This window comes from Acyrthosiphon pisum, chromosome A2 (genome assembly GCF_005508785.2).
Source record: "Acyrthosiphon pisum isolate AL4f chromosome A2, pea_aphid_22Mar2018_4r6ur, whole genome shotgun sequence".
NCBI lineage: Eukaryota > Metazoa > Arthropoda > Insecta > Hemiptera > Aphididae > Acyrthosiphon > Acyrthosiphon pisum.
Window position 1 is genome coordinate 51,265,733 of NC_042495.1, and position 12,721 is coordinate 51,278,453.

The 12,721-nt window shown below is 30.0% G+C and overlaps 1 protein-coding gene across 2 annotated transcripts; it reads left to right on the forward strand.

Annotated features, from left to right (window-relative positions):
* The first annotated feature begins 4,559 nt into the window (after positions 1-4,559).
* On the forward strand, positions 4,560-12,721 carry LOC100165962 (glucose dehydrogenase [FAD, quinone]). Of its 2 annotated transcripts, none has more exons than XM_001942716.5 (5): positions 4,560-4,999; positions 5,079-5,220; positions 5,284-5,412; positions 5,496-5,716; positions 11,440-12,721. In XM_001942716.5, the coding sequence occupies exons 1-5, from the start codon at positions 4,751-4,753 to the stop codon at positions 12,574-12,576; spliced, it is 1,878 nt and encodes a 625-aa protein (XP_001942751.1). In that variant the 5' UTR covers positions 4,560-4,750; the 3' UTR covers positions 12,577-12,721. The 2 variants fall into 2 exon arrangements, with proteins under 2 accessions (XP_001942751.1, XP_008178998.1); XM_008180776.3 differs by having other exon boundaries at positions 4,867-5,004.

Below are 12,721 nucleotides of genomic sequence, written 5' to 3' on the forward strand. Positions count from 1 at the left end.
CATGAAAATAGAAGTTATTATGAAAAGTTAGAAAAACATTAAAACACAATACCAACATCTCCATTGCTGACTGCCGCCGACTCGGCGCACGTCGACAATGTCATATAAAATGGATTTTCTTATCTACTATTTTAGATTCTGAGCGGAGCTAGGAAGCTATTGTTTTTATAATGGTGTTTATTTTTTTTTTTTTTATATCCTGTTCTGTATACAAAATTTCTTCTAGAAGGAGTGCTTCGATTTCAACATATAGTACCTTATCTTTTAGCAAATTGGATCAAGATGGTACTTTAGAGAGGTTATTTTCTGATTTTCTCAATAGTTATTTAATGCCACGGGAAAAACCACCGAAAAATTACGAAAAAACGTTAAAAATGGGATTTTAATTTCTAACGCTTTGTTTATCACCATAGAAACGAATAAAAAATTATAATATTATAATATTAATTCAACTTACGTGATCAAATAATTAATAACAATATAAAATATCCAGAGTGACAAACCGTCCTCGCTCAGAATCGTTTTTCTTATACAATGATATTTTATCATTGAATTCAAGTCTAATACAACCCATTATACAATGACCCACTTGTAACCTGTGATTGTTAGGAAAATGGGTAGTTTTAAAGAGAAGGTTTTAGTGTTGGTTATTTTTTTTGAACCCCCCCAGAGCAAATTTGAATGAACGCCACTGTAGGTATACATATTTATTATTTATATTTAATTTTCCTCTACACTCGTTATTAGACGCACCTATCATTGTTAATAATCTTTTGCAGATTCCTGTGACGGATGCTAATTTTTGATAAAACCTGTATTCAATTTTGTTATTGATTTTTTTTTCTATAAACGTTGAACAAATTTCAATTTTCCAAAAAGTTTAGCAAATCAATACAAGGTTTCTCGTAGGTACTGTTTCTATACTGGAATTAAAAAATAAAGTTGAGCGTAAATATTAATAAATCTACATTCATTTTTATGGGAGTTTAAAGTTCGAATATTTACGAAATTGGATATTTAAACGAAAAGTAACAATTTTAGTTATTTTGTTGTAATTTAAAAATATTATTCGTAGGGACTTGAAAGTTAAAGCGTTTTTATATTATTATTAATATTTAATATATTGTATATTTTATTTATATTTATACGAAATACATAGCTTTAAAAAAAATAAAAATTACGATAAAAAGTTGAAAAGTTTTGATGATAAATCAGAAAATATGCGGTAGCAGGTTCGGTTTGTTCGAAAAAAAGTTGAATTGCCTAAAACTTAAAAAATAAAACAGTAAGACCCACCCTTTAAAGGCTTTTTTTCATAACTTAAAGTATACTATCATATGGCGCTAGCCAGTTACTTCTTCACGGGACACATTGTATAAGTCAGTACCTGTAATAAGAACAAAAATGATAGGAAAACATTTTATACATTTATATTATGTGAACAGTGCCGAATAAACATAGGTGCAAAAGGAGCTCCTGCAGGATGGACAATTTATAGGGCACCATATTTCACGAATTCACATTGTAATATTGTATTGTATAAATACATGAAATATATAAGCTCTTTGATAAGGATCACCAACAGTGGCGCGACTAGGGCTAAAATGTTGAAGAGGGGCTGTATCCCCTACCTCATATGGTCAATACTTATATTCACTGATAAAGTGATAAATGATAATAAACCTATATTATAATTACCAAATATTAATAAAACTTGAAAAAAACCAAATTCGATGTAATATTATTGGTACTTTTAAGGCCATAACATTATAAATAATTATGATTAAAAGTTGATAAAGATTTCGGTCGATTAAACGATAAAACTATATAAGATTGTCATAAGAAAATAGTTAACTTTAATAAATTATCTAGTGTAAAAATTATACGTATCGGTGACACGATGAGTGATGACAGTTACTACTTGGCACTTACTATATAGGTAGGGTAGGAACAAGGTGGTTCACAAATTATTGATCAAAATTTAGAAATTGAAATTGGTAATATGGGCCCTGCTCCAGGCTTAAACGAATCACTGGGTGATGCCATATTGAACACTCGGAACATCTTACATCCTGTAGATTCATCTAGGAGACTTATATACTTTAATATGTCCCACCTTAAGAGTTAAATGTGTTGCATTATATGTATACCTACATTAAACATTTTGAGTTTATTAATATTATTAAAAATCAACAAGAGCTCAGCTGTTTTTGGTGCTTTTCTTTCTTATTACTTGTGTTTACCAGCTATAATATAAAATATGATTACTGATCAGGTGGTCAAACGAATAAACGATTGAATCTACAATATCAATGGGCGGGGTTTCGAGATTGGGTCATAACAAACACCTAGACACACACGTCTGACGCCTAGCTGAAATAAGATAAATACATACAAAATTAATTCAATTTAATTATAACAACCATGCACCCAGTATCTACATAATGTAAGATGATATATTATAGCAAAATAATGTGTGCAAACCCGTTTTAACGTGTTACTTAATATAATATGTTACGATAAAATAATACTCATATTGTGCAAATTAGGTGGAGGCTTAAAAACGAGTTATATACCTACACCGCAACGATAACTACACCGTCTATACACTCCAATGCGATTAGAGAAGACTAAAAATATCAATTTTTTTTTGTCAATGTTTGGTGTTATAACTTATTCAAATATATTTTGTTTATTTAATTTGTATTTATCATAAATGTTGTATAATACCTACCTATAATGACCAATAATGAGTAATAACCAAAACACGGTCTGGAACAAAAACATGAGCAATACCTCGAGGAACACCATGAGGTACCAGCTTATACCTACGCGTATCGTAATGTTTTTAGATTGTGTTTTTAGATCAGGTGTCGACTTGATCGCAATTCTTCATTATTTTATACCATTATAATCCGCAGTCCAACGCTGAAAATTAATACAAATGTTTAAAAATTAACATATGAAATCTATTTTAGACCATTAATAAATATAATATAATATAATATAAATATAATATACTTGGTTGTTTTAAAAACTCTGAAAGAATTATTAGGTACTAAAATAATATTATTAATATCAAATACTTAAGAAATAGCAGCCAAGTAGGTATGAACGACGTTCGCACATATTACAGGTTTTCATGCTTTATAAGTGTAACGTCTGTGCCCTTTATATAGGTATTTCAAGGATCCGTTATTGACAAGGATATTCACATATCATTTTACAGTTTCCAACTTACAAACACAATGACATATTTTTTAAGAGTGAGGGGAATCCCAAATCTGTGTGCAACCTACTCTATAACATCAGATTTAATTAAAATGTTGAGATTTGTATACTTATGAGTTAATGACCACTATTATTCATATTTCATATTTATTTTTAATCCATAAAGTAATTTATTTTTCTCAAATTAATTCCAACTACATAATATACCTAATATAAAAAATTCGTTCATTTTTACTTTCTATCTCCATCGGAAATAATTTATGATAATTTTGAATTTGCTATAAATTTCCATCGATAATACAATATAAATGCACACTGCAACGCTACATAATATTAATTAGGTACCTATTACAATTATAATATGTCCTTAAAATATAAAATCCAATTTATATACTTTAATATCATTGGGTATTTATACTCATTTACCGACAGCCGAGAAGTGACATTGGTGTGTTTGTTTTGATAGTTGTGGTGGCTAATATTTGTTTTTGTATTAACGGACAAAAAGGACGTCTGGAACATTTGATAGCGGATAAAATTAATTTAAAGGTAAAAAATGAAAAAATGGATAAAAATAAAACTACTTTTGGCGACCTTCGCTTATCTATGTGTCAATTAATTTGTAAATACTTTTCAAACCACTTCAGAAAAATATTGACCAAGCATGATCACCACAATTAAAAAAAAAAAATGAATGTATTCAAATTCTAATTTTTTGGAATTTTTAGTAGCTATTTATTTAATAACCATATTTTCAAACACTTGCATTTTTAATACCAGGAGTTGCCAACCAGTCGATTGTATTAAAAAATTATTTAGGTATACCAATATCGGTTGATCATTAGAGCATAGGCGTAGAATGGTGGCGGCTAAGAGGGCTAAGCCCCCCCCTCAAAAAATTCATCATGCGCCTATGGAGACAGGACACACTCCTTAAGGCTTAAATGGTATACCTACATAATTTAAGTATTTCAAAATAAGGTCATTAAGCATTATCAATAAGTATATAGATACTTTGAAATTCCAAAAATCAGAATTTGAATAGATCCGTTATTAAAAGAAAAATGAGGGTGGCATGCTTAGGGGAATCACCTTGTATATTATTATATAAATATGTCTAGATAATTCACAACTAAACTGGATGTGCATAATATTTTTTAGTATTATACCTACCCTTTATAAAAATAACAGCTCCGATTAGCTGCTCAACTCACTAACAGTTTCTTTATTAGACATTTATACAATTATACCACATTTATACACAGTAAACTGCAGGTTGGCAGAGTGGTGGATATCAATATTTATACTCTAAGCCCACTCGTCGGTATCGATTCGAGACTCGAGTAAAATCCCGTCAGACCACGGCGGCACGCCGCAGTAATTCAACTAGTCTCGTGGATTCCGGTTCTGATGTCCAATGCTACCTATTTCTGATTTTTTTTTTTGTTTATCAGTATTCGCAAATATTACAGCGTGGTGAAAAAGATTAAAGTATTGAAATATACTTCTTACTTTTAAAATGTTTTCAAAATCATTTAAGCTGATATTATTGTGTTTAACTATAATTTTTAATGGATGTGCAACTCTAACAACATCGAACAAGTTAGAATATCCACCTTTATTTGAATCAACATTGGGATACTTGGGAGAGACTTTAGAATGGGAGTCAAAGGAACCTAAGGATATGGTCAACATTTTCTCGGAATACGACTTTATCATAGTCGGTGCTGGAAGTGCTGGATCAGTAGTGGCTAGTAGATTGTCTGAAGTAATGTAAACGTTATAATTGCAACTATAGTTAGTCATATTATGTGAAATAATTATTAATGATAATTATTTATGGACAGATTAAAAAATGGAAGGTGTTATTAATTGAAGCTGGAACAAACGCAATACATTTTATGGACGTACCCATAACAGCGCAATTGTTGCAAGCTTCAGAATACAACTGGAAGTATAGGACTATACCGATGAACTCTTCTTGCTTAAGTGAGAAACCGTTATTTTACGCAATCATATTTTAGTCGTTTTTACATTAATAAAATTTAATAGGTTTCGAAAACCAACGGTGTAAATTTCCCAGAGGAAAAGTAATGGGCGGTAGTAGTATGTTGAACTACATGATATACACACGTGGTAATAAAAGGGACTATGATAATTGGGAGAAAATGGGCAATACAGGTAACTTTCTACAAGACAATAAGTTCGTTCGTACGGGATATTATTTTTTATACAATTTTAAATGTTTGTACACGCGGTAATAGGATGGAACAACGACAACGTGTTGAAGTATTTTATTAAATCGGAAAATGCAAACCTATCTACCACCGAGGTGAATTACCATGGGTATAATGGATTGTTGTCGGTGACCGACGTGCCCTATAGGACGCCCATAGCGGATGCTTTTGTGGACGCTGGATCACAGATCGGACTGCCTGTAGTCGACCTGAACGGTGAAAAACAAATCGGGATTAATTATATACAGGTAAATAATAGTGAGGTAGATACATCAGAAATGCCTAAAAAGGTACATAACTATATAAGGTAAATGGTAATAAGTATAGTACAACTATATCGTACATGAAACTGTTGTAAAAAAATATTAATTACAACAGTACAAATAATACCACTAACAATTCTACACGTTATTCGCGACACATTCAAATTGTCATCGAGTTATTTCGAGTCATATGGTTTCTATAACCATTTAGTCAGTGGGTAGTTTTATTTAATGACGATAAATCTTATTTTTGTAATCCATCCCAAACGTAAATGTTTGATATTGCTACCAGGCCTATTATAGGTACTTACGTAAATTATATGACTAAAAATGCTTACAGGACTTAGTTAGGTAGTTATTTTGTATTTAGTATTGGACAGAAATTACGAAAACTTTTATAAAAATACCTACATTGTTTCTAATAATTCTAATAATAGCTAGGTACTTACATAATGCATTACAAATGCCATTACTTTCATTAATAATAATTATAATATTATTTCGTTAAGGCGCCCGGTGCCAATGTAATTTTGTACCTACACAAAAATATACTCTGCGGGAATAATGATCCTGTTTTGTAAAACCAACCAAATTTGATAATTTTTTTTAACTAATAGAGGGTAATATTTTACAGGCCATGACGGACTCTGTTTTTAAATATTTTAATCTCAAATTTCATAATATATCTTCAAAAATAATACAATTTTAAGCGTTTTTTTTTTTTTTATAAACAATACTATACCATTATTTGAAATAAAATAATGTTCAATTGAGTTCAATGCAGCTTTTAGGAAGTCTTTTTCTTTCAGATAAAAAAAATAGTTATCAAAATCATATAATTCTACAAGACCTGGGAACTATTCCCGTGAAGTAATTAGTTTTGATATAATACACCCTTCGACCCTCCCCCTCCTAAATAGGTATCAGGTAATAGATTAGTGGAAAAGTATTATAATTAAGGCGGAAACTAAAATATAAAATTTAATTTTAAAATTTTATAGAATTGCTGAAAATTTGAAAAACTGACCCCTGAATACTCTAAGCATAAGTTGTTCACATTCATAAGATATACTTATGTATGTATAACGAACAGTTCGATTTTGTCATTGAACGTTAATTCTTAGAAACAATCGAGGTAATGATATTAAGACAATTATAATCACTTTACAATAATATGTAAAAAAAAAAATTGTAGTAGTATAAAACATAGGTACCTCCTACATACAAAGTATGTTTAATTTATAACATGTATAAGATCACGTTTTTTTTGTTGAATTTTGTTTTTTGATGTCCCTGATCAGGGCCGCATTTAGGGGGGGGGCGCTGGGTATAACTGCCCCGGGCGCCAGTATTTTAGGGGCGCTAAAATTTTGAAGTCAGAAATTTGTTGACTTTGATTTATTAAAATTTTATAAATTTAATTATTTTAACAACAGTATTATATTATATAATTTCTTTAATAATAATAATAATATATTTGAAACAATAATATACAATACATTTTGTGTTATACAGTATACTAACAAGCTTATAATAAGTTATAAATTTAGTATAATAGTATTATCATTGATTAAATATAAAAGTATATTTAATCAATGTTATTATATTATATAGTATTATGCTGTTTGAAATTTTTTTTATCAATATTAATTTGCATAGTTTTATATAATTTTATTTTATTTATTCATGAAGTACCTACTTAAGTATGTTAAAAAAACAACTTATATGATGAATTATAATTTATAAGCAAGGTCTAAGTGACATAAATTCAAATGTATCTTTGCGGAGAGAGGATCATCAAGCAATTATACTAAACAATATTTAAAAAAAACGCACACATTCTAAAATAAATATTCTTTTCTGTGCTCAAAATCTAAAAGGTAAATAAGGATCTATCTCCCATATTTTCCGTGGGTAGGCCCCTTAAGGGGAGTATTTTTTTTCATCGGGGCTTTGGGCCAGGGCGCCAATTTTTTTTTGCACCGGGGCGAAAAATGTCTAAATGCGGCACTGTCCCTGATAGGTACTACTAATACCCGGTATTTGCAATCTACAATCAAGAACATTTCAGTTATTTCCAGGGCTTGAAACAGTTTTCAAAACCGATTTCAGAAACCGTTATAAACCGTAATCAAAAACGAAACCGAAAAAAATTGGATACCGGTATTAAAGTCAAAACCGAAACCGGAAAAAATTGGATACCGGTATTAAATTCAAAACCGAAATCTGAAAAAATTGGAAACCGATAATTTTTTTTTAACTGACGTGTTTTTAATTACGTAAATATTCCATTAATACGCACAATTAATAATTATAATAAAATTGAGATCATAATTAATTTTGTTGATAAACATTTCATTATTCGCAAAATTTTTAGTTGCTTTATAAATAGTAATGACATAAATTAAAGTTACTAGCAAATACTATATATGACAATATTGACAATACGGAATAAAGAATGATAATTGTATAGACTACATAGCCCCCTGAAAATACTTTAGAAACCGGTATACAAAACCGAAATTTCTTAATACCGGTATTGCTAAGTTGAAACCGAAACATTTAGAAACCATTATTCAAAACCGAAATCGAAACCGAAATTTCTTAATACCGGTATTGTTAAGTTGAAACCGAAATTGAAAAAATTAAAAACCGGTATACAAAATCGAAACCGAAACCGAAATTATTTCAATCGGTTTCAAGCCATGGGTGATAAATACAAATACTGGGTGATTCTTTTATTATAGAAATATTTAAAAATATAACTTTTTAAGAAAAACGTTGTTTTAAAAGCGACTAGAAACTATGTAAAAAAATATTTTCAAAAAAATTTATACTTTTTGAAATAATGAGTGTTCTATGATAAAATAATCACCCAGTATATCTACAACTGGCAATATCATGCTTATAATATAATAAAACATTATTTAGGTGTTTTCATGTAAACATTTTTCAAAAGTAACACTGAAACCACTGATGCTTTGATATCTTCTATACACTACCCATATAATAATATGATCCACTTTGACATAAATTTAATACCTACAAATATAGCTTACATTTAGTCTAAATATTTTGAATATTTAATAATGCAAAAAAAATTATAATTTGAGTAATATTTCTACGATATTTGAATAGTAGCAAAATAACAAACTTTTTTTTAATTTACAGTCAAAAAACAAGTAGTACCTTTTTTTTTAGTTTAAGCTCCACTAGGAAAAAAGAGGTAAAATTTGACTCATGTAAACTCTGTCAGTGAAAAAAAATTAGGTAAATTGAGTTTATGTAAATTCTATCAATTAATAATGTCAAGTAACAGTATAACATAAAACCCAATATTATTATGAAAAATAACTGTTCTCAATAAATAATAGGTAGGTATATATACCATAAAATGTATAAAACTTAAAAAACAAAATCATAATAAATAATTGTAATAATGATAAAATAATATTATGTAGGTACCCATGTTATGTCATGTTAAACGTATGTTTTAACTTATAATATTTTGAACTGTGAACTAAAATGATTTGATACAATTTGTAGATATTCTAACTTCTAAATCTAATATAAATCCATTATTATAACACTATTTATAGCGTTCTCGTTTTCGTTTCTTCGTAAGAAAATAAAACTGGTGGAGTTTATAACCACCCTGTTATAGGTTTACAGAATATAGGTAAAATGCCTACTGTAAAAAAGTCCAGGGTAAAATTGCCCAAAACAAACAGTTCTTGGAAAAGTTGATTAAAATCAAAAATAGGGTAAAATACAGATGAAATAAATCAAACACAAGTACCCAACTAATACAATGTACTTTACCTATTTATAACATGAATTAATTGTTTGAATAATAAACACTGATATTTGATTTTTTTTTTTAATTATCTTTATAGCTACTACTTTATTATTACATTTACAATTAAATGTCTGGTTTTTTTAAAAAAAAAATCAGACAATAAACACATATTACTTACTTAATATTTTTTAAGGTCAATGATAAACATTTAAAATTTTTTTCCATCATTATTTCATTATTTTTATACGCCACTTATATTTTTACATTTTTCTTGCAAAACAAATTAAATTTTATTTTTTTGTTTAACTTATTAACAAAAATTAATAAACTAATTTATGTTACCCTTTAACTTCATTTCGACACTACTCTCATTTTTTTGAGTCTTAAGTATTAAAATTAAAAATCGTATTAATTTGTTAGCTACAAAGTTATTTACATATTTCTGTAATTTTGAAAAATTTCGTAAATTTAAACTTTAAAGGTGCTTACCTATATTAAAAAATGTTACTGCATATTTGATATTTTTTAATTAAAGTATGAATAATTTATGAGGATGCGAGTTTACCTGCATAAAAAGTTTATCAAGGTTTTTCACTATCAATATAAATAAATAGAAAACAACTAAAAAGTCGAACATTTCAAATCTTTACGGTTGTTTCTACAAATTTTGACAAAAACAGGTTTTGCGTAAATATCCTCGTTTAGTGGCCGGGCGAATTTATATTATGTATTTATGTGCGAGACAACAAACAATTGATTATTTGATCGTTTATTGATAAAATACCTTTGTAGATACCTACGCCTTTTTCAAACACATTTAAGCTTAAGCCTACACAATTTACCTCAACTCTCAAGTACCTATAGTACCGGATTAGTAATTCCTGTCTATAACATAATAACATCCACCTATAACCGGCACGACCCTAGTCCCTAACACTTATATGACGTATTCACAGAACTACCCTTGCACTGTCACCGTTTTACCATAATTTTCTTTTTTGTTCTTCCTGATCATTTAAAAAAATAATGTGCATTTTTTAGGTTTGATCCTCAAAATACCATCTAGAACTAATTTGTTATCAGAAACTTCAAGCTCAAACTGAGCATTTTTACTGTTTCAAAAAAAGACGAAAGACACATAAGAAAAAACACACATTCATCATGTAAAACCAATACATGGAGCGATGAGCTCCATTCAGAATCTACCACTAACTAAATATAAATTAAGATACAATTTTCTTCTTTCAAAACGTTTAATTTAAATACTATATAGGTACTAGACCAGTTTAACACAATTTTAAATTCTTCATTCGGATTTAACTTGGATTTAATTTGGTTCAACTTCTTTTTATAATGATAGACACAATAAGATACCTATATGAGTGGGTTTCTGTACAGGTTTTTTATTTTTAAGTTCCCAAACTTTAAACCCAAGGCCATAACTAAAAAAACATTTCGGGGAAGGTTCAACATTTTTGTTATTTGGATATTGGACAATTATCATTTTTACGTTCAAAAATGAAAACAGTTCTTTTAAAATGTTCGTGATGGGAGGGTCCAGGCCCCAGGACCTCTCCCCAGTTACGGCCATGCACATATCTATGTCGAAGCATTGATGAAATTAATAACTAGGTATTTAATCAAGTACTTACTTATAATTGATATAAGTTGATTAGTATTATAATAGTGTATCAGTTATAATATAATTTACCTATACTATTAGGTAAGCAAAGCATTATTGATTCTGAGTTATTAACGTAGTTATTGATAGATTTAAAACAATAAAACCTTGAATTGTTAGAATGTGCGTGCTAAATAATAATATAAATTAGACAAACAGAAGCAAACTAATGTCTTAACAGACTGACCTTCGTACACAATTTATTTATTTTGACGAAATTTTTTTCAGGCTACCATGAAGAACGGTCGTCGTTTTAGTACAAATACAGCTTTTTTATTTCCAGCAAGAATGAGGTCGAACTTACACGTTAAAAAGCACAGCACTGTAACACGAATAATAATAGAAAAAGGTACAAAAAAAGCGATAGGAGTTGAATTTGTATCAAATCATAAAAAATATAGAGTATATGTACGCAAAGAAGTAATTATTTCTGGTGGATCTATAAACTCACCACAGTTACTCATGTTATCGGGAATTGGGCCGAAAGAACACTTGAAGGATTTAAAAATTCCATTGATAAAAAACTTGCCGGTTGGCGAAAATTTGATGGATCACGTGGCACTGGGAGGTTTGAGCGTTTTGATAAATGATACTATTTCATTAAAAACTGAACGATTACTGAAGAATCCGTTTAATATGCACGAATACACCCAAAACAATAATGGTCCGTATACAATACCAGGTGCTGCGGAAGCCTTGGCATTTTTCGATTTAGACCGGCCGAGATTCGTAGACGGACACCCGAACTTAGAATTACTATTAATTTCGGGTCTATTTTCGGACAACCAATACACTCATAAACTATTTGGTTTGAAATCAGAAATTTATAATAAAGTATACAGGAAAACCGAAAATATGGACGGCTTTACGGTGTTCCCAATGATTATGCGACCGAAAAGTAAAGGCCGCCTATGGCTAAAAGACGCGAACCCGTCCCATTATCCACTGATCGATCCCAATTACTTTTCCGACGAGACGGACTTGGACGTGGCCGTAGCCGGAGTACGGATTTTCCAACAAATGTTGAAAACCGACGCGATGAGGAAGCTCAACGCCACGTTATTCGACACCCCGTTGCCCGATTGCGTTCAACACAAATTCGACTCAGACGCGTACTGGAAATGCTCCGCGAGACAAATAAGTTTTACCATCTATCACTTGTCGGGCACGTGCAAAATGGGACCGGTGGGTGACCCCACGGCCGTGGTGGATCCCAGATTGCGTGTACACGGCATAAACGGATTGCGAGTCATTGACGCGTCGGTCATGCCGGAGATACCGGCAGCACACATCAACGCTCCGACGATTATGATCGGCGAAAAGGGCGCGGACATGATTAAAGAAGACTGGGGTATTAGGATATAGAATAGATTAATCATAATATATTAACTAGTCAAATTTGTTCTACATATTATTACACTTCATTATTATTGAAACAATGAATGTGTTCAATCGTCCTCGACTGCAATACATACATATTTTAATTTTATGCGTCTACGAGATTCCTGTA